Below are 25,054 nucleotides of genomic sequence, written 5' to 3' on the forward strand. Positions count from 1 at the left end.
TAACTTTAACTCCCCATTGTTCAGTTTACAAAATATTTCTTCAGTTGTTTGGAAAATACTTACTCCATTGGCCATAATCCCAGAAGTTGTTTAGCAATGGCCGTTGGACTACACCTAAAACTCTAGCTTGATCTCTTCAGTCTTGTGCCTCAACATTCATTTTTTAGTATCCAACTCATAGTTTTGTATCTCTTAGGCAGACGTGAGGTTTTAAGTAAGAAGTTATTGACAAAGGCTTGAGAAATAGAAGCAAACATGGGGCCCAGGCCTCGCCCCCTCCTGCCTCAGGGGCTCCCAGGCCCCACAGACACCCAGGGAAGAGCCGGGGACAGCCTGGAGCATAAAAGAGGACCGCAAGGGCCAGCATCCTGCCTCAGCTTTTCTTCCTGAAGCAACTTTAACAAGCTCCTTCAGTGCTGACCTGAGGGGAGAGGTGAAAGGCCCCTTGATGCCCAAAGGATCTATGAAGTGAGGCAGAACTGACCAAACCATGAAGTCTTCAAGTTCTCCAGCTCTTCCCTAAAGTCTGCCTTGCCCAGCCATCACCAGGCAGCCCCAGGGACACCTAGGGACAGATCCAGGGCACACAGGGCTACAAACCCACTGAGCTACAGCCCAGCCCTAAGGCCCAGCAGCCCCTCAGAGCCCAGCTTAAATGGTGCCCAAGCCATGGGCGGTGAGGGCCAGCTGGGCCTGCTCAGGCCATGGCAGCACCATGCAGTTGCGTGGCACCACATAGCCCACATACACCCTTCTTTTTCCCATGTTCCAGTGGCCCAGTACAGTCTGTGAAGAGATATTGATCTTTACTGGTGTTTGAAATCTGGCCTAATCCATAGTTACCCCTTACAACATCTCCCATCAACATAGCAGTGAAAAGGGGACGCAGCAGACGTTCCTCTCTGAGAGGAGTTGGTGAAAGAGACAGAGATATGATTCAAGAGTGCTTCATTTCCTACTTTCTGCCACTGTGAAGCTTTTGTTTTATCCTAAAGAAGGGACAAGTTCACCAAAAAAAAAAAAAAAAGGACAATAAAGGTTGTGTGAGGAAAGCAGCTGGGAATAAGGTATATTCAGTTGTGGGATTTATACCTGGTAAGGCGTCTGTCATTAACAAACACGTGTTGTGCTGATGAGACTGCCTGTGGGATCATGCACAGACTTTAGTTGTGCAAAATTATACAAAAGAAACAGCAATGCTCAAATATACTAAAAAAAAAAAAAAAAAAAAAAAAAAAAGAAACTGGAGGATTTGACCTACTTGAAGTAAAAAGTATTCGCAATAAAATGTTTAATGTCAAAACTCTTCAGAGGCTAAAAAGAGAGGCCCCTTAAGTCTAGTTACTGGAGAATCTACTTCCAAAAATCATTTTTCACTGCTACTTTTCTGTCCTAAAATACAACAACAACAACAACAACAACAACAACAAATATATATATATATATAAATTAATCAAAACAAACAAAAAAAACTTTGGACATTTTTAGAACTGTTCTGAAGTGAATCTGAGTTCCATATAGGTCTTATTTTTTCTCTGTTTTGAAATAGGTTCAAGGACAAAACCAAACTTTCGAGGCTTCTACATTTAGACTGTTGCATTTGTAATGCAATAGGACAAAAAGACGTCAGGATCTGGATGCTATTTATAAATGATCTGAGCACTCCAAGCTATATAGTCTTCTAATGCCTCTGTTTTAGCAGTAAGTTGTGATTTTGAGAGCTTGTTGAATTGAGTCCATCCACAACAACAGCAGTGGTTTTAAATTAGAAACACTAATTTCTGATTACTGTGTATGTTTAGTGTCATGTTACTGTGACAGGTTAAATAGCAGAAGAAATCTACTCACTTGGAACAATTCTATTATTGCTGTACTTAGAAAGCACTCCTGGGTAGATGTTAACCTCTCTCTAATAGTTCATAAAGAACAGCAGCATTTATAACTTCTTAATTTGTTCCAGCATGATTCACAAAAAATGTATCTGTCCAAGGGTTTGATTATTAAGAAAAGCTTTGACCAAATAGGGTAAAAAATTACATCAGCTAATATAGTTAAGGCTTATCCATGTACAGGAAACAAGGCATCTTCAAATAAAAAAGCAGAAAGAAAGCAGTAGTTTCTTTAAGACTGATATTCAGAGCTTCAATGGTGCAGCATTTTATATCAAATATGCTAGCAGGCCCATAAAAGGCATGCAGTCCCATTTACCTTTCTTTTCAAAAGCCTACTTCTTATCAAGTCAAATAATACTGCAGTGGAAAACTAAAAAATAAAATGTGAGGTATAGTCTATCACTTGCGGCTGCAGCCTGACCAGTAATTATATGAGTATCTTTGCAGATGAAAAATATTCATCTCTGAGTTGCCAAGTTGGTTGCTTTCTAAACTTATCTTACCTCCACTGCTGACATGACATGCATGTCTCCATATATATTTGTTTGGTAAATTTAATTAGCAGCTATATCATATTAAGATACAATATTAATATATAGTTGGTGTTCTTCGTTTTCCTGATGACAAATTTTATTTTACTGGTGTTAGGTAACATTTTGTCATTTTGCTTAAATAATTATTCCTGAAAAATTCTTGTTACAGATTGTTCCCTATTGCATCTCAGTCATAGGATCAACTTATATGTGGTCACAGAAGGCTACTTGGTCACTTCCACTCTGGTAAGTCCAGACTCCAAAAGAAAATTGGTGAAATCAGCTTTCATAGGATGATAAGTTACCACATTTCTGTCAGTGACTGCTTATATTTGTAGTTTGATAACCATTCCATAGATTGTTCCTTCCTTTATTATTTATTTGTTCTGTGCATGAGTCTCACAGATTCAAAGTACTTTGCATCTGGTCAGACTCAGAAATCTATAATAAAGCATGTAACTGAGGTGCAAAAGGGAAACATATCTACCTTTTATTTGCTAGCACTAATATAATTATTGTCAGTATTTTTATCCTTAGTGTGCTAAGTCCAATTTGAAAAGAGGGCAAACCAGAAAATAACACTGATTTTTGTCAAGCTAAATTAGGCCTTTAGTCTAGCTCTCTGTTTCTAGCAGTAGCAAATACAAAAATTTCAAAGGATGCTTGCTTGAAATCCCATTTCCAAAAACAGAAGCACACTTGATCCAGAACTGAGTGCAGCCAAGAAGCTATCATTTCCAATATTTATCATATTAGTAAAAATAGAATTGAATGCATTTAATGTCATTTGTTATGATTAAAACTATTTGCAGTGTGGAACACTCTTACAGAAACATGCAAGCCATGAATTCAATGATTGCAGTAAGTTTGATTTTCTAGATACTACAGGAAAAGCTAGCAAAATAATCTGTGCACATAGATGTTTCAAGGACTACTGTTTTTTGGTCCAAAGCTATGAAAAAGAAAAAGAGTACGAAAATACAAAATCATAACCTAAAAACTGCTTTGGAAAAAATGTCTTCCTTCAGAGAAGCAACAAGACAGAAATTATGACAACTGATTTTGCTCAAATGTGTAAGCCTGGAGAGTTGCTTCCTATAGGTTTGAATGACTTAAATAGATATGAAAGTACTGGTTATCTGAAGGCAAGACAAGGATATGTATCTAGGTATGTGTCGAGATGAGTCTGTGTCAAGTGAGAAGCGCAGAAGAATTGTTCAACATTGCAGAATAACTGAATAAAGTCTCCAACACTATAGTAGCTTCTGGAAATTCCAGTAGTATAATTTGTGTCCTGTATTTGGGTGAAGGAGAAAGAAATATTTTGAAGTCAATTTAATGCATGTGCCAGGTGCTTGGATTAGCAGCTCTGAAGAATGAAATCCAAAGCAGAGAGCGGCATGGCTGTCCTATACATTCTGTCTTGTTCTGAAGGTTATGCTTTCTTTAGAGACAAGAGCGTAATTTAGTCTCTATGTTCATTCAGCTCCTGGCTCTAAGCCCGTGGAATCAGGGAGACAATATTCACCAATTTCAGTCCGCTTTGGTGTCAGCCTTCTGTCATTTGACCTGGTCCTGCAAACCTTTTCTCTGGCAAATAATTCTTAGTCAGATGTTCTAGGACTGCACAAATTGGTTTCTATTTCAAGACCAGGAGTGCAAAGAAATGCTGCATCTAGATGTATCCACTAGAAAGAACCCCAACATATTTCTCACTTCTGACAAGTGAAAACCTAGGTTTGTCTTGCATTCTCTCAAATCTTGTCTGAAATTATTCCTTACTTTTCTTTCTTGTATAATGCTGCCTTTTCAACATTTACTTGTAGTGCAGGAAACAGATACATGTGTTCTTACTTTGTAAAAAATCTTAGATTGCCTAATGCAGCTACTTGCACCAATCAGAGCACTACGTGCAGGATCATCTCCAAACAAACAATAGCATTGTTAAGAAAAGCAAACCTTACTATCACTAATCAGACAGGGAAACATAAAATTGTCCTGGTTGCAGTTCAATCTGTGACAATTTTACCATTGACTTAAGTGGAGCTTGTATTTCACCAGGAGTATTTAATTATTATTTTTTTTTAATTTGAATCAGAATAAAAAAGCAGCACATGGACAATAATTTAGACTAGAAATATGTCTGTAAGTACAAAATTGGGGGAGAAGGAATCCAACTTATTAAAGAATGCAGTGATTTACAAAAGAAAAATTATAGTACATCAGTTTTCTCATGGCCCTAAACATCAACAACTTCTTTACCAATTTTAATAATGAATGTTTGTAAAATTTTCCTGTGGACAACAAGGGGAAACCACATTATGGCTGTGATATGAATAATCACCTTCCTACATTTCCTTTCTTTCTGCAGCAATAAATACACATAAGGCTTGGTTTAAGAATTTCACAATATACTTAAATTTCTGATCAAGCTGATTTGAATTAAGTCCTCCATGCTAACATTTTTCAATAGAACTTTACAACAGACTATAAAAGTGTTGTTTAAACAATACTTCCCATAATTGCCACCAATAAATGATACCTTTTTATTGCCGTTAGAACACTCTTGGTTACCAGTTTCCAGAGGTCGCTGCAGTAATCTGTACGTAACTTTGTGTTATGTTGTTAATAACTGTATGGTTTTCTTTTTAGAATTCAGAAACTGAAAGAGTTTAAGAAAACATGCAAAATGCTGAGGATACACGTAAGTGAAATATTTAATGTCCATCATTCATAAAAGTTACATTGTTTACATAGGGTTCATTAGTATATAATAAAAATGTCATCTTAATGAAAGATTTTCTGGCAAGTCTTTTATATGTTAATTTGTTTAACATATGCTTTGGCTATACAGCTAAATAGGAATATATTTTAAAAAATCTTTCTGCAAATAGTTGCTTAACAGTTACAAAACCTCATTACTAATAATTGGTTATTTTTACACTTGCTTGTCAGCTTGTAAAAATCATCTGCGATTTGGACTGGGAATCTTAGGAGCATCTATTTGTTACGTACTTGCTCATTGCATAGTGACCATGTAAACAGCTCAGGGAACCACAAATCATATCCATGTATTCTGAAAGTCATTGAAAATTTTACATACTGCTTATGTTATCTTATATTGATGAAGAATTTGGGGATTATTTTATTGTTGATGCTGATGGGAATTTTTTAAAAACATGTCAGTTTTATACAACAAGTTAAAAAACTAAAAAGTAAACACCAAATGAAATAGTTTTATGCTGTGCAACAGTATTGCTACCTCATTCTTTTTGATTTTATATATATAACATATTGGAACTGCACTGTACTGCTTCTTTTCAAAAGAAAAGTTTAAATTAGTTGGAACAATTAGCTATGTGTTTACATAAAGTTAACTATGTTTGCATCAAATAAAATGTTTATTAATGAAAGCTATTATACAAGAAACATCAAAGAGAAATTCATCATACAGAAATGTACACTATATGTGACAGATGGAAAAGTGCATGCAGATTTGTCTTGTTTTTTTTTTTTAAAAAAAAAAAAAAGAATTCAGAAACAATAGTACTAAGGTTACTGGGTTTTGCTTCCTATGATCTTGAATGAGTGAAAAGTTCTCTTTGAATTTACAAAAATCCATTTAACAGATATGACTAGTACACATTAGCAAGCAAGTGGAATGAATGCACTCAGATTTTATTTTACAGGTACTTGTGCTTGACAAATGTGATATTTTGAAAGAAAAGTTTTCTTCAAATATGGGCCGGGTAGATTGCTGCCAGGTTGCTCTGGTTTTATACATAGTTTCTCTAAGTTTGTTTTTAATACCACACAATTTGTTGAAGCCTTCAGTTGTGTTAATTAGACACCATAAAATAACATATGTTTTGTTAACATTCAGGAAATGACATCAAGTCTTTTATTTTTATTTTTTGGCTCAATAGATTTTTAAATGTATGATTATCATAACCTAATATTGTCTTTGTCTTCACTGCAGTGGATTTCCGATCAAACTTTTCCCCTTCTTTTAATACTTTAGGGAATTTTCAAACGTCGGGATGTTTGGCTGTAATGCCCCATGATTTGTTCTCCCTGAAAGAAATCATAGTGACAATTTATTAAACTACAGAGCAACCTGGCTTTTCGGGGTCTGCAATTCTATTTTGTGTTCAATATACCTAGCATTAAATCTTGATTCATTTCATCATATTATTTAGGTTATATTTGTCATGCAATAACTTTAGCTACTAGTTCTCTGGCTTTTTTAGAAGTCTACAACAGGGTTTCAATATCAAATCAGTGGGGCATTACTTTGCATGTTCAAAAAGGGGGGTTAAGAGGCTAAAATCTAAATTGCACCAGCAGTAGCATACACATTGACTATGAAGAAATTGAAAACCTAAGAAGGAACCGTATTTTAGAATATTTAAAAGGGCGTGTTTCCATGTTTAATACCAATTGTTCACAGAGACCGTAAAAGCAAAGAGACACACTGGAACATGGAGGCTTTAAATTAAAACAAAATAATAATAATAATAATAATTAAAAAATAAAAATAAAAAACTGATGGGAAATAATACTCCTTAGATTCAAAATGGTTTATTCACACAAATTTAATAGGATATATCACAATTGTTTGGTCCATAAATATTTAGGGGAAATAGTTTCTATACAATGCATTTATCAATAAACAAAGAAACATGGACAATTTTGCTAGACCACTTACTGTACTATAAACACGAAGCTCAATATATAAGATTATTGGATTTATCAACTATATCTGAAAGAGTGCACAACTGCTTTCTATGACATGTTTGTCCCCTCTAACAGGATACACCATAAAAAGAGTTTCAGAAATAAGAGGTAAAACAGTACAAAACTAGTGAGGTGTCAAAAGGGCTTAAAACAGTTAATTTAACAAACAACACATATATCCTGATTTTTCACAAACTTACTCCCAAGGTATATCATAAGGCACATAGTAGAACTGAGTTTTAATTAGTCTACTTAATAAAGTAGATCTCTAGTACCATATATTGTTCTGTCAAAGAACAAAATTTATAAGTATCAATATTTTTTACCTGTAAAAGTGTATTAATAAAGATCTCAGCCTTACCAAGGTTGTTTGGTCTGGTTAGTGGTAAATGCCCATAAGATAATAGAAATAGGAAAAGTCAAGATTTAATATCCTTAGAAGATGATAACCATACTTGCTAAATATATAATGGCAAACACACCTTTCTTCTATTACAGTGTTAACATCTCTTCCATCATCTTTTTTTTTTAAAAATAAGCTACTTTTCTGTGCTAATTTTCTAAAAACCCTGAGCAAAAATTACAATAATGCACTTTAATGTGGGCAGTGAACTGTCAATATGTAACCACACATTTATACAGCCAAAAAGGACACCTTTAAAATATATTAAATAGCCACTTTGACCACCAAAAAGGAGATTTGATGGTGTCTAAAAAGTGGGGTATATGTGCAAAGTTATTCTTAACAATCCACTAAAAGCAAGACATAGATCTTGACTGTTTTTTGTTCGTTTTGTTTCTGAGACTCTCCACAATCTAATTGGTGTTCAACTACAATAAAAGGATACAAATGAACATTCACCACTGCCCAGACCATTCAGACTTTTAGCTTAAATAAAATTAAAAAGAGAAAGATCACTATTGTAAACTAAGAAATGTATTCAGATCAGCATCCACAAGGCTTCTGAGTTTATCTCTTTTAAAATCATTCACTGCCAATTCCCAATTTTGTAAGAATTCTTGCTAACATTTTTTTTTCCGTTTATACAAAGTTTAAAAAGTTAAAGCATATGTTAAAGATAGTAGTGAACTAAAGGTTTTAAGTTCCTGTGTTAAACAAAGAATCTGATACAATCTCAGGAAACATCTAAAGTAAATTCAAAATAGCAATGAGTAAATTGTACTAAAATCATATTCCTTAAACGTCTTAAGAAATTATATTTTGCTTATTTCCATTTTCCCTGAAAAAGTGTGATTTATCAAAAACTGGTTTTAACAGTACGTGTGCGTATGCGTCCTTGGAAATCATTTTTGTGCTCACTAAAGAGGCTGTTTGCTTTAATAGCATGGCATCGAGGCCGTGTAGCAAACTGCATTCTTTTTCTTTAATTCCAAATCAGTGCTGTGTGACCGATTGCAGAGAAAAATAATAAAAAAAAAAACCCTCCCTGTGCAATTCCTCAGATCAGTGGGACTCCCAGCCTGAGCTGTCACTCTGCTGTTATTACTTTAATACTGCCCTTAGAGCAGTGAGCTCACTCTGGAGGGTGTTCCCCGCATCTTGCCTCCTGCCCGAACAGACGGCGAAGGCAGAGACTCGCAGCGGCACCCCCATGCGCGGGCTGGGGCTCGCTCTGCAGCCCCCCACCAGCTTTCAGCGGTGTCCGAGGACGTCCCAGCTGGGTGAAGAGCTGTCGGAGCGGTGTTTGGCTGTCCCAGTGAGACTCCCCAGTGCTCAGTGGGGTCAGGCTTGTGACCGATGCGTAAGCAAAAAGCACTGGGACTTGCGGTCTGACTAGTCCAGTGATTAACTTAATTTGTTTTGCATTTGTTTCTCTACACTTAAAAAAGAAATCATACAAAATTTGTAGATGCATTATAAAAATAAAATGAAATTTTGTGTTCTTAAATGCCAGGAGTGAACAAACAATCCTGAAGCAGCATTCTTTTGGCTATAATTAAACTGATTTTTGTCTGGTTATCAAGGAGGGAAAAGAAACTTCTGTTTTTGTTGTTAGTTTGTTTTTGTTTTTGCTGTAGTAGTAGTAGTAATCTTTTTTTCAAGATTCTGGAAATAAGTAACATACAATTTTAAGAGGCACTTATTGGAATGATTCATAACCTTCTCCTCAGTTGTCTGATGAATTAAAAAAATTTGAGTACAATTTATCAACAATAAATCTTCATTTATTATAGCAACATATTACTTCAAACTCATTTGCCAAGTGGCTGCAGATGCTACACATCAAGCTGTTTATTTTCCCAAATATTTTGTGGGTTTGTTATTTTGTATTTTTTTTTAAAAAAAAAAAAAGGCTTGAAATTAATAAAAATTATAATAATTATAATAATAATAATAATAAAGAAGAAGAGTAAGATTTAAAATAAAAAAAAAAAAAAAAAAAAAGGAAATGTTAGAAAAGGTTTGTTAAGGTAGTTTGTGAGGGGCTCCCGGATTCGTGGCTGTCCAAGTTAGAGGTCACTGATGTCACTACAGTGATAGTGGGATTGGTCAGGTCTGTTAAAGTGGTCGCAGTGCCGGGTGGAGTGAGTGCGCCGCTGTCTGCTGAGGGCGGTGCCGGAAGCGAGGTGCCATCAGCTTTATCGACACCCCCATTCTCCTGCCGCAAAAGGTTCCTTCTGAATTTGGCTCTCGCGTTTTGAAACCAAACCTGCAAACCAATCCCAATTGATTTCTTTACCGATGCTTGTTTGTGTTTGTTTGTCTTTGTTCTTGCTTTTACGCAATTGTCCTGCCGATTGATTTGTGTGGCCAGTCGCCCAAGTCGCTCTACAGCTTCGCTCGCTACTGGTGGTCCTGACTACAACACGCGGGAGGGCCCGGCGCCACGGCGCTCGCTGCAACGCGGCGGCCCAGCCTGCAGACCTCGAGGGGCAGCCTTGGAAAAAACCTGCTCGCTCACGCACCCAAGGGGAGCGACTTCTGGATGGCCACATGGTGTTCCCTCGGGCTGGAAAGGTTTGGGGTCAAGACTCACAACAGAGATCGAGGCAAAGGGTGAATGAGCAGATTTTTGCCAAGGCTTGGAATTTATCTCGATCCTTTTAAAAGGCTGATGAGGAAGGGAGGGAGGGGTGATTACACCATCCCTGCATACAGGTTGTTGATACGGGTCACCTAGTCTTTCTGTTCCGTAAGGTTCACTGGAAATGCTTTAGGTGGTATGTAACACAGACGAGCAATCGCCGCTAATAGATTCTCCTTCTACCTCGATCACTGCCCTTCTTTGGCACCCTGCATGTAACACATCCCTCGCTTTAACTTCGCTGAGCTAGCACGCACCTTTATGGGGATTTTTATTAACGTTGTCTGCTGGGCGCTTTCGCAGAGAGGTAACTTTTTACTACAGAGGCCCTTAGTGATTACAGGGAACAGGCTGGTCCTGGAGATCACAGCGGTCAAAGCTTCCCTCCTGTGTACCGGGGCATCGGCTCACTGAGGGGCCACATTCACTGCGGCACAGGAGCCCAAAGGCTTCACCCAGTGTGTGTAAAACAAGAAGGTTCGCTACCTCTATCCTTAGTGAGGCCACCACAAATTGACTACAGATTCCAGGGTATCTCCTGAGTTGGTAGGCTGTGGAGGCTGTTTCCTCATCTCGAGGATGCAACTACTTACAAATGACGTTGCAGTGTTTGGCTGCCTTTGGGTGATAAGGCACGTATTTGGCACTCCTGCTGTGTAACACCTCACCCCTCTGAAAACCCACTAGGGACGCAGCTAACAGAAGTATTTGTATATATATTGCTCTCGTTACGCATACGGGAAATGCTATCGGCTGGCGGGGGTAGGGGAAAATGCTGGCAAGCCTGTGATGGTGGCTGCTTACCTGCAGAACTCTCTTGGTCAGGCCTGTTTTCTGGGCAAGCTGCTTGAGGTCCTTGGCATCTGGGTTGTGGTTGATAGCAAAGTAGGACTTCATGGTACGAAGCTGGTGGTGTTTGAAGGAGGTGCGCATGCGCTTTGTCTTCTGGGATGGGGGATAAGGCTGCTGGTCTCTGTCCAGGTGATCTGCCTCATTCTCGTTACAACCTGGGCAATGGACAAAGGAAACGAGGAGTTAGTGGCCATGCCCCACGCAGGATAAATGAAACAAGGCAAAAATCGTCACGCGTGTACTATTTGGAAGGAAGGAAGCAAGCAAGAAAGAGAGGAAGGAAGAGCTATCGTGGTGCAAGAATAAGTACAGATGTGATAATTAAATGAGACAAAAAAAAAAGATCAAGAAGATGACCTTTTCCTATTCTTAAAACACGCTATGTCTCCCAGGCCTTTACCTACTAAGGGCAGACTTAGGAAGTTCTCTCTCCTTTGGCATTTATTTTCAAACAAGTCTTTTCCCTGTGGTGATGGTTTTGCTTTGGGCATCCACAGAGTCATTTGAAATCTCATTCAGATTTTGAAATCTCACTCACTGAAACACTCTTAGCTCGCAAGGAGAATAAAGGTCAAGCCAGCATTCTGAGTGTTCCTGAGCTTTCCCCCAAATCACAAGCACCTATAAAAAAAGATGTGCAGTGGGAAACTTTGTTATGACAGTTGATCAGGAAAGCATAAAATCTGGACTTTTTTTGCTGCTAAAATGAATGTTTTTGGGCTCTGCCTGGGAGTTCATGTGAACTGCTCAGAGACTTTGCTCCATAAAGCATCTCCAGAAAGTGGCTGCACTGGGGCTTGATTCAGGCCCTCGGTCTCAGTCCCGATCTGCAGTAGCTCTTCGCTGGTCCTGATCTGTGACATTTCTACAAGCAAACAAGCAGCGGCTCCAAAGCGTAAGAGTTTCCCTGATTTCTCTGACTCAGGATTTTCAAAGTGTCTCTAAAAGGTGACTTTGTTCCAGATTACACTTTTATGGGTGTGACTTGCACACTAGAGTTGCAGCTATTCAGGGACCGTGGCATCCTGTATTTTTCTTTTTGGCTTAAAAGCAATTGGGTTACTTTCAGGATCCCATTTTGTAAAGATAGCTCAGTCACACAGGAGAGAATTGATGATGTAATCACGGTAGAGCATATTAATTAAAGAACAGCTTTAAAGAACAGCTAATTAAAAATATTTCCGAATGTGTGTAAACTAGATCAAGTTTCATTAGTTGCTCATTTGAATTTCTGAACTGCTCTCAAATAGTGGATTATTTACTAGGCCAAGTAGCTCCCGGTTTCTCCAAAAAGAGAGGAGAGAAGGAGAGAAATCGCACAATACAGAGGCTGATGTTGACAGTGCTAAAAACAGAGGCAAAACAACTTGAAACCAGGAGAAAATAAAAAGCTTCTTGAAGGTGCTTTCTCTTTTGAATTATAAGAGGAGTCAACAAGAACAGATGCTGGTAAGACAACACTTTGACAGAAAATCAGGTGAATAGTTAATTATAGCTAGGTTTGCTTCTGGGCTTGGTAGGAAGTATATGAGCACTTTCAAACAAAGTGAGCTGACACTTCTGAAAATATCAGGGGTTGAAATTTGCCTCAGAAACAATTTCAGACCAGATTTGGATTGTATTTACTCCTTGTTTTCACAAGCATTCACACTGCCTTCAGTCAAGGCGTGTGGGCAGTAACTCGCACGCTGACATAAATCTGATTACCAGAATTCAATCCTTGAGTTTCACTTCAGACAGTTGCAAGCTGCTTGTTTGTTTGCTTTCCTGTTCTTCCCCTCGGATCGCTCACGTTTGCAGCAGCAAAGCGAACTTCCTCGGGCTCCTCTGTCCTGCTCTCTGCCTTCGGTTCTGTGGGCTGCTTTTTGTCCCTGATTGACTTGGGCTTTCATTTTCACCAGAAAACGGGAACGGGGCTCACAGCATCCTCGGACAAGCCTAGCTAATGCAGTGATAAGAGCAGGCTCTGTTTTCCACGGGTGGCGCAGCGCTGCGTGGCTTTGCCGCGCTGTGTGCGGAGCTTTACGCTGCTGCCCGGGAAGCAGGGGGAAGCGAAAAATCGGGCAAGACGTCGTTGCTCATTTCATTGCCACAGGATCACGGGGCTGTGAATTTAATTTTGCTTTGGAAAGAGCTACAACAGTTTGCTTTTTATTGCCAAGAATTTTTCACATGTATACTGTGAAATAAAGTAAACAGCTCTTTCAGCAACAGCTGTGTAAAATATTTTCCTAGGGAAATCTTCTTCAGCATCTCATTTCTATATCCTGTGGGCTGTAAGTCAACACGGTTTCCCTCAAAATACATATTAATTCTGTGATATAAGAGGTAATATAGAGAAAGCTTTGAATGTTTTAAGTACTTTTGAATACTTTCTCCCATTTTTTTCACGTTGCTTCCAGGCACTTCACCGGTAGGAACGGCTTTTACCTCGGATCATTTCGAGTTATTTATCGTTGCGTTCCCACTTTACAGCCGGGGAGCTGCGAGGCAGCGAGCAAAGCGCTGACCAGAGCAGAGCAGAGCAGAGCAGAGCAGAGCAGAGCAGAGGGAGGCTGCTGTGGCTCCGGAGGCAGAATCCGGTCCCTTCTGGCCCCGAGCTGCGCTCCCCGGGACAAAAGGAGCTCGGGGCCGGGGGCGCTGGCACACACACGCGTTTTTACGCGCGGCCGGCTGGGGACGGCGGCTCGGTGGCACTGACCCGAGCCCGGCTCTCTCCCCCGATGGGAAACTCTCTCCACATCGCCCTGGACAACCCGGGCTTCCCCTTCCCCTCCGGGTGTTAGCGGGGGGGCTCTGAACAAACCGGGGGCGACGGGAGCGAGCCTTTGGTGGCCGCCCCTAGGGACCCGCCCGGCCGCGGGGAGGCTGCGCCGCGCCGGGGGCTGCGGGGAGCGGGGGCTCGGCCGGGTCGGGCCGGGCCATAGGGGGCTGCGAGCCGGGCCGGGGGACGCAGGAGCCGCCCCCAGCACCCCGGGGTGCGGGGCTGAGCCCCTGTCCCTGCGGGGCCGTGCCCGGCGGCCGCCCGCCCGCTGGAAGCGGTGCCCTGCTCGGCCCCGCGGGGCCGGGGCCGCCAATTGTTGGGAGACTTTCGTGTTTCGGGAGAAACGGTTTCGGCTCCCGCTGCTCGTTTCGGGACGGGCAGAGCCTCCTGTTCCTCCCCCTGCAGCCGGAGCGCGGAGGGGCGGTGGGCTGCAGTCGTTTGCGCCGGTTGCGCGGTTTGGCTGCAAGCTGTGTTTTGTCGAGAGCGTGTGTCAGCGCTGGACATGGCTCGGTAATGCCTTAAACGACTAAATAAAAGCGTTACGGCCCTACCGGGTCACGGTTCTCGGCCAGCTAGAGCGAGTCCAAAGCATCAGATTAAAGCGGCTTGTTTGTTTGTTTGTTCTGTTTTTAATTCTGCGAGATCTCGATGAAGTGAGCTACATTTTTATCGTGAGCAGTGGTTTTTAATCCCATTTTGGAGTCGGCGAAACAACTTACATCCCCCGCTGGTGTAACGCAGGAGACTTTTAGGACTGGCGCACGAAAACTCTGACAGCGCCTGCAAATAGTGCCTCTCGCGAGTCCTGACCCGAAGCTTAGGGGCTGTTTCGTCATATCCACAGCTTTTCGTTTTTCCCTAATTTCCCAACCTAATCCTGACGAGAAGCTGTCCCTAAATATTTCTGTTTAAGGGGGATTTTTAGGGGATGTGGGTGAGAGGGGGGGAACCGGAGGCATAGGCGCCCCTCCACCCCCTCAGCAGCCGGGACTGAGCGAGCCCTGGCTGTGCTACAGGTCCCCTTTTCTTTAGCAGCTTTCAGCACTGATTGGAAACCGCTCCGGAGCCAGGGATTCCGATGTCATCTTCAATTAACAAGGAACAATTAGCGCCGTGATTGCCCTGGCTCCGAGGCCCGCGGCTCGGAGGAGATGCAGCAGCTCCCGGCCCGCCAGGAGGAGCCGCGCAGGGGCCCCCAGTGGCAGCGAGCGGCTTTGGGGCGGAGGGAGGCAGGGAAGGAGGCAGGGAAGGAGGCAGGGAAGGAGGCCGGGAGGCCGCAGCTCGCTCGCGTCCCTCTCCCTGCGCTCTCTGCAAGCATTTTGGGGTCGGGAGCTGGGTAATGGGGCTTAACCCTCGCCGCTTTCTTCTCCCGCCTGGTGAACCCCCGCCTGAAGCGCCCCGCCGCCGGCCGCCAGCACTGTCTCTAGACACGGCTTGGGGACTTCAAGTGGCTGGAGGTAGGGGGATTTAAGGCAGAGCACCACCCGCTCCCTGCCTCCCCTTAAGAGAGCAGAGCCCGTTCTCGTTAATTACATTTGTTAAGGCTTAGTTGCAGGGAACAGCATTTATTCGTTGGCCTCTTGTGCAGCTCGGATGTTTATGTGCCAGTAAAACGGGACTGTTAGCCCGAAGAGTTCATTGCTACGGGTTGCCTATCTTTATTGAGTGCGTGCATACTCCATTGACGCCGTAGGAGCCGTGCACTGCCTTTTCTCTACAATTATTTTTTTTTGCTGATCCTTTTGGGTGCTTTTAATTTGAGGTCTGAATGAAGAAGTGGTTTTTGTTCGTAAAATACAGATAACGGCACCGCTACCTCTGAAGTTCCTATGGAGAAAGAACTCCGCGGTGTTTGTCAGGGATTTGTTTTGGTTTGGTTTTGTCTTTACCCTGGGAAGTGGCTAAGTTTGGGTGCTTGACATTAATAGGCAAAGACAGCCCTCGAGGAGGGCTGCTGCTAGCTTCCCCGCAAACCCTGCAGCCCTCCGAGGGCTGCTTGTCTGATTGCCCAGTGCTGCAGCAAGATTTGGCCTGCCCGGGTCCCTCACGCACTGCCTAGCCCAGGGGAAGCCCGAGCGAGCTCTCTGCGGAGGGGCAGGGGAGCTCCGTGTGTGTTTCCCACCTGAGTTGTAGTTGACGATGTCCACTCCTAGGGCAGGGCTCTTTCTTTTCCTGGGCCTCCCCTTCTGGACCGTGCCGGTGCCGTTGAAGTAAGGCAGCGCCAGCCCTCCGCTCTTGGCCGCCAGCTCGGTGTAGCTCAGCTGAGGGGGGTATTCTCCTTGCAAAAGGGACTCGAAGTGGGCCCTGCAGTAAACCAGGTTGTCCTTCATGCCAAAGTGATCGCCCGTGGTCAGAGTCTTGTTGCAGGTGGTGCAGGTGAAGCAGCTCAGGTGATACACCGACTCCCTGGCTCTCATGACCATTTCAGAGGCCGAGATCCCAAGGTGGCAGCGGGCACATCTCTGCACGGAGAACCTTCTGAGGGAAACGGAGAAGTGGGCATCAACGAGGCAAGCAGGGGAAGGCCGCCCCCGCCGCTGCCCACCCGCCTCCTTCCCGGCCGGGGGGGCGGCGGGGAGCCCCCGGCCCCGGCCCGGGCTGCTGGGACCAGCGCCTGGGGACATTTTCCGCCGGGTGGCCCCGTCCCCTTGGGCGTGCAGAAGCTGCCCCGCCGCCAGTGAGCGCAGACAGGGGCGGGTGGGACCCCTGAAAGCTCCCCCTGCTTTTAGGGCCGAGGAAGGGGCTGCTCGGGTCCCGAGCGGCGGAAAAACCGGCAGGCAGCGGGCAGGGGGAAACTTTGGTTGGCTCCCGGCTGCCTTCGCCGGGGGCTACCCCAGGGCAGCGGGACAGCCGAGGCACGGCTCCTGTGGGGCTCGTGTGCCCCACACGAGCCACCCCCCCGGCCACCCGTTTGGGGTCGGCACGGGGGAGGCTGCAGGGAGGGGACAGGGACATGCGGTCAGGGAACCGGCGGCCGCAAAAAGCCGCCCTTGCAAGCCCGTGTGGAATTAAAGCGCGTTTCGCGTGGCAATGCCTTGTGAGGGGCTGCGGTTTTGCTTGCTGTACCTGTAGTAATCCTCCTTGCAGTAAATACTGCCGTCCTTGGCAAAGCAGGTGAGCTCTGACTCCAAAGCCAGTTTACATTCACAGCACTTAAGACACCTGAGGTGCCACTGTTTGTCCACAGCCAGCAGGTAATATCTGTCGGAGATCTTCCCTCCGCAGCCGGCGCACAGAGCGGGCTTCTCGGGGCTCAGGGGGGGCATGTTCTGCAAGACAACCGCGACCACGGGTCACACGGGGCTGGGACGCTCCCCGCGACCCCCCAGCACCGCCACCGGGCTTCGGCTGCCGGCTGCACCCCGCTATCCGCCCCCCCAACAGCCTCACGGCTTTGGGACATGTGGAGGCGACTGCTTAGGCCTCGGCAAGGGAAGCAGAGCCGGTTCTTCTCCGGGTTTGGCAAGTTACATCTGGAGCTTCCCCGTCGCTCTTGCCCGTGGATCGGGGCGCTCCGGGGGAACGGCGTTTCCGAGCAGGGCAGCACCGCTCTGCTGCGCTGCGACTTTGGGGCACGGGTGCGCGCTCCCGGCAATTTTCCCCCGTGCTCCAAGCAGCCCCGAGCCCTTCTCTGCAGGCGAACGGGCCGCTTACGAGCGGAGCTGGGGAAGAGGAGACAGGTGATGCTGCAAAGAGCAGCGAGAGCTCAGCCCCGGGCCGGGTTTCGCCGAAAACCAGCATCTTTTGGGCAAGCAACTCGTGCTGGTTGCCGGGGCCGGGCGCCCCCGGAGCAGCCGGATCCGCACAAAGGGGCACACGGAGCGGCCGCCGCAACAAAAGCTCCGCCGCGGAGCCCGGGGCTGCTCTCGCCGGGAAAGGAGCGGGGAAAACGGGCCCCCAGCACCCCCCCCGTGCAGCCACAAGTGTGTGAAAGCGGCAGCTCCGCGGTCATTTTCCGACCCGAAGTTGTGCTGCGCGCCCCTTTCTTACGGCGATGGGAAAGGCGAGGGGGATTTACATTGCAAATCCTCCCGCAACAAAGCGGGGGCTTTTTTTTTTAGGAGAGAGGGGGGGAGACCCCAGGGCCCGAGGCGGCGGCGCAGGCTCCGGGCCGTTACTTTGTGCCCGGCCCTTGCGGGGCCGCAGAAGCCCTACAAGTGGGCGAGGGGGGGCACAGAGCGCTGCGGGACCCCCCCGCTGCCGCCCCAAAGCGGGCTTGGTGCTGGGGGAGAGCCCCCTCTCTGCCTGCCCCCCGCTCGGGGCCAGAAACGGTGAGGAAAAGGCAGCAGCCGGGGGATGCAGGATTTCGTTTGGGAGGTGCGAGCAGCGCGGAAAGCGGAGCACACACCGCAGCCCCGCTCGGACGGGGCACGGCCACCGCAGGGCTGCTCGCAGCGCCCCGAACAGCGACCCCAAATACTCCCCCCGTGCTCCGGAGAGCACACCCGGCAGCATGGGGGGGACAAATGCAAGTGAGCCCGGCCCGGCACGGCCCGGCACGGCACCCGGCCTTGCGGGAGGCTGGCCGGGAACACTTTCTACAAGCTCAGGGTTGCGGGGAAGGGGCAGGGGGGGCAGCGCCTTTGGCTGCCCCCAAGCCGGGGCTGTCCCGTGGGGGCCCAGGCTCGCAGGACCCCTCTCGAGCGGGGCCGGCTCCCTCCTTACCGTTTCTCGGCCGTTCATCTGTCCCCCTTTGGCCAGGCGGGACTCGGTCTTGGATCGCCTCTCCATCTCCTCCATGATTCCTTGGATATGGCCTCCGGAGATCCCGTGGAAAAGCATGGCTGGGGGACGGAAAGGACAAGTATTTTCTTCTGCTCTGCACCCCACTATTTCCATATACAGACCCCAGAGTCTTTAGATCATCCAAAAGGTTTACACCGAGGCGCACAGCGCAGGGAGGGAGGTTGCAATAGGAGCTTCTCTTTGCACAAGCACCGAGGGCTTCCTGAAGATGTGCAGAAAACAAACAAGGGGGAGAAAATGTGATAATAATTAATTAAAAAAAAAATAAAATAACAAAAGTGAGCTAAAGGATCTGTTACTGTTCTGGAGAGCCGGGGCTCCTGTCTGGAGAGACTTGGACCTGGGGCAGTAGAAGCGCTCGGGAAAGGCTATAGTTTTGAATACAAAGAAAGCAAAAAGAAGTGCTATTTTCAGCAGTCCCTGGTTGCTTTAAAGTTCCCAGTGCCTGTAGGTTGGATTTGGGACTGCTGCTTTCCGGAGCTCTGTCCAATTTGTTAAGAGACTAAAGCCAGCCCATTTTTGATAATTTAGTAGGAGGAGTTCTCTCCCTTGAGCTGCCACTGATTTTTATTCAGACAACAAAGACCTGTCATACTCCTCTCAACCCCTAGTGATGGGCAAGCCGTGACAAACACCGCGGCCGGGCTGGGGGTGGGCTGGGGTGGGCTGGGGTGGGCTTTATCGCCTCCCCCAAACCCGGAGCCCCGCGGGCTGGAGGCGCCCGGGAGGGGCCGGGCCGGGCAAAGGGGTACGGCTCTGTGCCCGGGGTGGGGAAGGGAAGGGAAGGGAAGGGAAGGGAAGGGAAGGGAAGGGAAGGGAAGGGAAGGGAAGGGAAGGGAAGGGAAGGGAAGGGAAGGGAAGGGAAGGGAAGGGAAGGGAAGGGAAGGGAAGGGAAGGGAAGGGAAGGGAAGGGAAGGGAAGGGAAGGGAAGGGAAGGGAAGGGAAGGGAAGGGAAGGGAAGGGAAGGGAAGGGAAGGGAAGGGAAGGGAAGGCCCCCACCCCCGCTGCGGTCTCGTCCCTCGGCCGCTCCCCGGCCGCCGGCTGCGAGCGCTGGTTGCGCGCAGGGGTCCGGGCGATGCATTCCTCCCTGGCTAATCTCTCTCCCTGCTCCCCCTCCCCTCCTCTCCCCTTTTTCCTACTTACTTTTCACACCACTCTTCCTTGCCTTTCTCTGGAACAGCTGCCGGCTGTTTCCTGACACCTCGATCCCCACTGAAGGGTCTTCCTGGCGGCAGCTCTGCGCTCCTCGCTCCCTGGGGGACGCTCCACACCAAGCCCGAGCGCGACTAGTGAAACAAGTACCCCAGCCCCCACTTCCTTTCCACAGCATCCCAGAGACATCCTCAGGGGCTCCTCGAGTCACCTCTTCCATGTAACCCAAGATCCAGGCAGCCCGTTTCCTCCCTTCTCTTTCCCCCTAAGTAGCTAAAATTAATGTTATTTGCAGATTGAATGTTGCTACATTCCTCCGAGTGCCAGAATACAGCTCATAAAACACAATTTCACACAAAGATGAAGTCAATCAAGTGAAATAAGCCGGGATTTTTTTTCTCTGTTGGCACACTAGACCCTGGACAGCAGGGCTGCTATTTACTGTAAGTAATGTAATTAGCCCTTTTGGATGGAAATCAATGTGTTGTATGTGTGTGTGTGTTTTAATAAGAGAGTAATAGCTATAAAACCGACGAGACTCAAAGGGGTAAGGGAATCTCCTTAAAACGGATAGATGCCGCCACAAGCCCGAGTCTCCTGCAGAGCGCTCACGGTCAAAAAGAAAAAAAAGAAAAAAAAGAAAAAAAAAAAAAAGGAAAGAAAGAGAGAGGAAGAAAGAGAAAGGAAGAACGGAGAGAAGGGAAAGAAAGAAGGAAAGCAAGAAAGAAAGAAATAAAAGAAGGGAAGAAAGGGAAGAAAGAAGAGAAGAAAGAAGGGAAGAAAGAAGGGAAGAAAAAGAAATGAAAAACAAAAAGACATTAAGGAAAGAAGAGAGAGAGAGAAAGACAGAAAGGAAGAAAGAAAGGAAGAGAAAGAAAGGAAGAAAAAAAGAAAAAGAAAAACCTGCGTGTGGGGAAGGAGGAGGGAGAGAGAGGCTTTCCTTGGAGCAAACAAGTCAATTAGCACAACAAGGCGTCAGGAAAAAATACCCGGGGTGGCTCCGTCCGGGCTGCGGGGGCCGCTCGCCCGGGCCCCCCCTCGCCGGGTGCCCCCGCTAAGCCCAGGCGCGGCCGGGAGGGGCAGGGGGCTCGGGCAGGGGGCTCGGGCAGGGGGCTCGGGCAGGGCCGGGCAGGGGCCGGCCGGCTCCTCGGGGGGCCGTAACCCCCCAGGCAGGGCAGGAGCGTGTGCCGGCTGCTCGCTGCTACCTGCCGCTGCCCGCAGAGCCGAGAAAGCCCACCTCGGGATGCTTTGGGTCGAGAGGTTGCCAGAAAATCCCCTCCCGGCCGTCCTGCCGGGCTGCCTGCCCCTGCCCCGCAGCCTCGGGCGGCTCCGCTCCGGCGTGTGCAGGGCACGGGCACCCCAAGCCGGCCCGGGGCACCCCAAAGCCGGCCCGAACCCTCTCCCGGAGCAGGGGCAGGGGCTGCCGGACCCCGGCAGGCCGGGCTGTGGATGCGCAGCCCTACCTGAGCCCCGCGGCGCCGCTAGGAATAATTGGGCAGGCTCGTACCAAAAGTCGGGAGTGAGCGAGCCCCCCCCGGCTGGGCACGGTTAATTACCGAGGGCTGCGCCGTCAGCTAGCGGCAGGGACACGCTCCGGAGGAGGAGGCCGGGCCTTCCTAAAGCGTGCCCTTCTCGGCGTGCTGATGCCGCCGGAGCGCTTCTTACCTAAAAGGACACCGAAAAGTTCGTTGCTAGCATCAAACCTGACTTCTCCGTGTCCGAAAGGCCCGGGGGACATCACGCTACAGATATTTCAGCGCCCCGGCTGCAGGTTGGCACCGCGGAGCCCGGAGGCTGCAGCGCGGAGGCCGCCGGCTCCGGCTGCTTCTCTCGGCAAGGGGAGAGAAAATCCCACAAAGAGCACAACGGGGAACCTAAAACCCAAATCCACCACTTCATCCCCAATGGATCCGTTTGCATTAGCACTCGGGCCCTCGACGCGGTGTCCCCTTGCGGGGCGCTTTCCTCTCTCCCTGCGCCGCAGCGCGCCGGGGATGCTGAGCGATGCGCCGTGCCCACAGCACCCCAGCTCCCCGGCAGGAGGGCTGGGGGCTCTCCTCCCTTCCCGGACACCTTGGCACGGGTGTCCCGGGCCGCCGAGGGTGCCAGGGGACTTGTGGCCGCGGGGACCCGCGCAGGGACCGCGCCTGCTGAGCGCGGTGGCCCCGGGGCGGCCTCGCCCGGCTCTGGGCTCGCCCCCGGCGATTAGCCGGGTCACCGGCACCGCGCTCCTCCTGGCCACGGGTGACGGGCTGAAGCCCCTTACAGAGTGAACGACCTTGCGCTTGGTCGGCAGGGTTCGGGGCAACGGCTACGTGCAAATTAATTATCGACCGGCGGTAATTAGCAAAGGAAGGGGAGGGCGCCGGGCAGCGCTGCTTGGGGTCGCGCCGTGCCGCCGGTGCCAAAGTCGGGGGAAGGGCAGCGGCAGGACCGCGACCCTGGGCCGGGGGCAAAGTGGGGGGTGAGAGGGCAAGACGGGGCTGTTCCTAAAGCCTAACGCTATTTCGTGCTCTGCTGGCTGGCGGTGGAGTGCGGTGCTGTTCCCGCTCAGCCCCCTCGCTTTGTGAAGTCTGCGCCCAGTCCAACCAATCTAGACACAAAGAAAGAAAATTTTCGTGGGGTTACATCCGTCGGCGGCGGTATGGAATTAGCCGATGTTCTCAGCATTGAGATGGTTGCGTTTTCTAAGAATAAAAATTAAAAAAGCCCGGTATTGTTTACAATTCCGCCTTGGTGTCCGCAGCAGCATCCTCTCCCATCTCCCCCTTTCTCCTGCCCCTCGCCCCTCGCCTGGAGCCCGGAGCCGAGCAAATGCTGCTCAGCCGGGGCAGGGAAAGCCCGGCACAACCGGTACCGAACGGAAAAAAGGCAAAGCCCGGCGCATTTGTACCTCCCGTAACTGCAATGCGCGGAAATTAAGCCTCGCATTCAGCCTCTGAACGAGACGGTGCTTAACTGAGAAACCACGAGGCGCTTGGCAGGGTAAGCCCAGGCGCATCCCCGCGGCCAGGCGATGGGGTAACCCGAAGCCATGGCAGCGCCGGGGGGAAGCAGGAGAGGCAGGTTATTGTCTGACACGGAACTGTGCGCACCGAGCAGGACCTCAGCACCGTGAGCTCCTCGCTTCTCTCGTGTTCACCTCAGCCGCAGTCGTGCTCCGGTTGTCATTAAGCCGCTGGAAATGAGCGTGCTGCGCCGCTTTTGGAGGGCGCACCCGTAAAGGCTAGCCTGGCAGCCAGGTGAGAGGAGCCATTCCACGGCAAGAAAAAAAGGTATATAAAGAAGAAAAAGCAAATAAAAATAAAGGGCGCGGGCTCCTTTTTATTAAGCTGAATGGCTCAGTCTTCCCAGGCTGCGATTTTTCTAGATTAAAACACACACGCACCAAATGTTGTCTGCGAATACACCTGGGGAAACGACCACTCCGTGGTGTGTAAAGGGGAACAAAAAAAAAAAAAAAAAAAAAAAAAAAAGCACCGCGCCGAAGAAACACCCCGCAAATGACATCCGTGAGGTCGCAATAGCTGCTCTGCTAGCACAGCCTCATGCAGGATCTTACCTTGAGACCTTAGAAGCTTCTTCCAAAATTGTACCCTCCTTAATGAGTGATGAGGGATGGCTTTTGGATGGAGAAGAGAGGCGATGATCTAGCCAGTAGATGGAGGTTGTTCCTTGTTCCTAGCAGAGGATCCCTATGTTAATTAAAATAAACAAGCTGCTTGGTGGAGGTTTTTCCCCTCTCCCTCTCCCCCGCTACACAGCCTCTAATGCAGAATTGACGTGAATTTCTAACCTCTGACCCTTCGGCAGCGTACGCTTATACCTGCCTTTTATTTTCTGTTGGCTTCAAAATATTTCTCCAAACAAACCAAACAAACAAACGAAAAAAGAGAGAGAACGAGCAGAAAGAGGACTAAATCCCACCTCTCGGTTTGGGCTGCCTCGCTGGATTCTCTTGATTAGCTGTCTCAGCTCCTCAGTAATCAGGTGAGGTGTTAATGGGGAGCTGGTTGTAAATAAAACTAATAAAGCAAAGAACATATTAGGAAATTAAAAAAAGGCGAGGACTGGGAGCCTGCTAAAAATCTTGCAGGGAGCGGAGCCTTTCCCCATCGTGTCGTTTTTTTCGTTCTGTTATTATTCACAGCTGAGAGCAAACCCCGTGTTGTTGCCATCTCTCCACATTTCTTTTTTTTTTTTTTCTTTTTTTTTTTTTTTTTTTCTTTCAAATCGTACCGAACCAGCCATGGACTGTATCAACCCTTCCCACTTTCATAAAAAGCCTCTCAAACGGAGTCGCTAAACAGCAAACTTGAGGCTGATCTGATGTGATATGATATACGGATTCACGGAGCAACCTCGCTTTGCCAAACCCGATGAAACTGCGAGTTGTCATGCAACACCACGCAGTCAAACCTGGGATAATTGAAAAAAGGGAACCCAATTTAACCCATTAGAATAAAACCCGGTGCCAAGATGAATCGGAATCACGGCTCGGGAGGTGCCACTGCTGCTGACAAGTGATGCACCGCCGAGGTGCGGGCTCGGGAGCCGCCGCCGGGGCCGGACTCGCCCTGCCCCTGGGGCTACCAGCCGCCGCCCCGCCGGGCCCGGGTTCCCTCAGGGCTCTGCAGCCCCCCGGCACCTCCGCATCTCCCCCCCGAGCCCTGTGCCCGTCGGCTCGGCGCGGCCGGCTTGGCGACCCGCTCAGAGCAAAGGGCAAAGCAGGCGAGGGAGGGATGCTCCTCAGCGCCCTCGGAGCTGGCCACGGAGCGGAGAGCCGGCGAGGGGCGAAGGGCACAGGGGGAGCCGCTCACCTCCGCCCCCCGGGGTCTCGCAGCAGCCCCCGACCCTTCCTTCTCTCCCCCCCGAGCTCTCCGGGGGCGGCTTCCCCCGGCCGCCGGCCCCGCGGGGGGAACGGGAGGAGGAGGAGGAGGAGGAGGAAGAGGAGGAGGAAGGTGCTGGGCTCGTCGTGAGCCACCTGCTGCTGGCCCCCGCCGCCCTCACGCCTCGTTTCGTCCCTGCTGCCCCCCGGGAACGGGACCGGAGCCGGCACCACCAAGTCCCCGCCGCCCGGGGCACCGGAGCCGGCAGCGGCCCCCGGCTCTGAAGCTCTCCTGTCCGAGGGGTGTTAGCACACCACCGAAACCCGCCTGGATGTTTTCTGTTACCAGAAGGCTGCGCTGACGTTCAAACGATCCGAACCTCAGCATCTGGGAGCCCGCAGCAGCAGCTTTTCGGAACGGGCTTCGGGCCATTTCGGTCAGCCAAAGCTGAGGGAGGATCGAAACGGGACAGCAGCGAGCGCCCGACGGGAGCTGCCAGCCC

General features: G+C 48.5%; 1 protein-coding gene across 7 annotated transcripts; it reads right to left on the reverse strand.

Annotated features, from left to right (window-relative positions):
• Positions 1 to 5,807: 5,807 nt before the first annotated feature.
• LHX9 (LIM homeobox 9) lies at positions 5,808 to 25,054 on the reverse strand. 7 transcript variants are annotated; one of them, XM_084526975.1, is made up of 8 exons: positions 24,932 to 25,054; positions 23,651 to 23,748; positions 23,286 to 23,404; positions 18,491 to 18,609; positions 16,892 to 17,094; positions 15,948 to 16,303; positions 11,014 to 11,216; positions 6,988 to 9,834 (listed from the first exon to the last, which is right to left on the reverse strand). In XM_084526975.1, exons 4-8 carry the CDS (start codon positions 18,605 to 18,607, stop codon positions 9,577 to 9,579), a joined length of 1,137 nt encoding a protein of 378 aa, XP_084383101.1. In that variant the 5' UTR covers positions 18,608 to 18,609; positions 23,286 to 23,404; positions 23,651 to 23,748; positions 24,932 to 25,054; the 3' UTR covers positions 6,988 to 9,576. The 7 variants fall into 7 exon arrangements, with proteins under 7 accessions (XP_084383104.1, XP_084383103.1, XP_084383101.1 ...); XM_084526976.1 differs by lacking the exons at positions 23,286 to 23,404; positions 23,651 to 23,748; positions 24,932 to 25,054 and adding exons at positions 18,705 to 18,773; positions 18,871 to 19,067; XM_084526973.1 differs by lacking the exons at positions 23,286 to 23,404; positions 23,651 to 23,748; positions 24,932 to 25,054 and adding an exon at positions 18,871 to 19,066 and having other exon boundaries at positions 18,491 to 18,773.

Source organism: Aythya ferina, assembly GCF_964211825.1.
Source record: "Aythya ferina genome assembly, chromosome: 8".
Taxonomy (NCBI): domain Eukaryota; kingdom Metazoa; phylum Chordata; class Aves; order Anseriformes; family Anatidae; genus Aythya; species Aythya ferina.

Bases quoted from the DNA above. Each gene is read 5' to 3' on its own strand.
- LHX9 (XM_084526973.1), bottom strand. From the start codon at position 18,664: ATGGAAATAGTGGGGTGCAGAGCAGAAGAAAATACTTGTCCTTTCCGT. The intron at 11,217-15,947 runs GTGGGAAACACA...TCCATTGCCCAG, and splicing joins CATCGTCAACTACAACTCAG to GTTGTAACGAGAATGAGGCA. The intron at 9,835-11,013 runs GTAAGCAGCCAC...ATTGGTTTGCAG, and splicing joins TGACCAAGAGAGTTCTGCAG to GTTTGGTTTCAAAACGCGAG.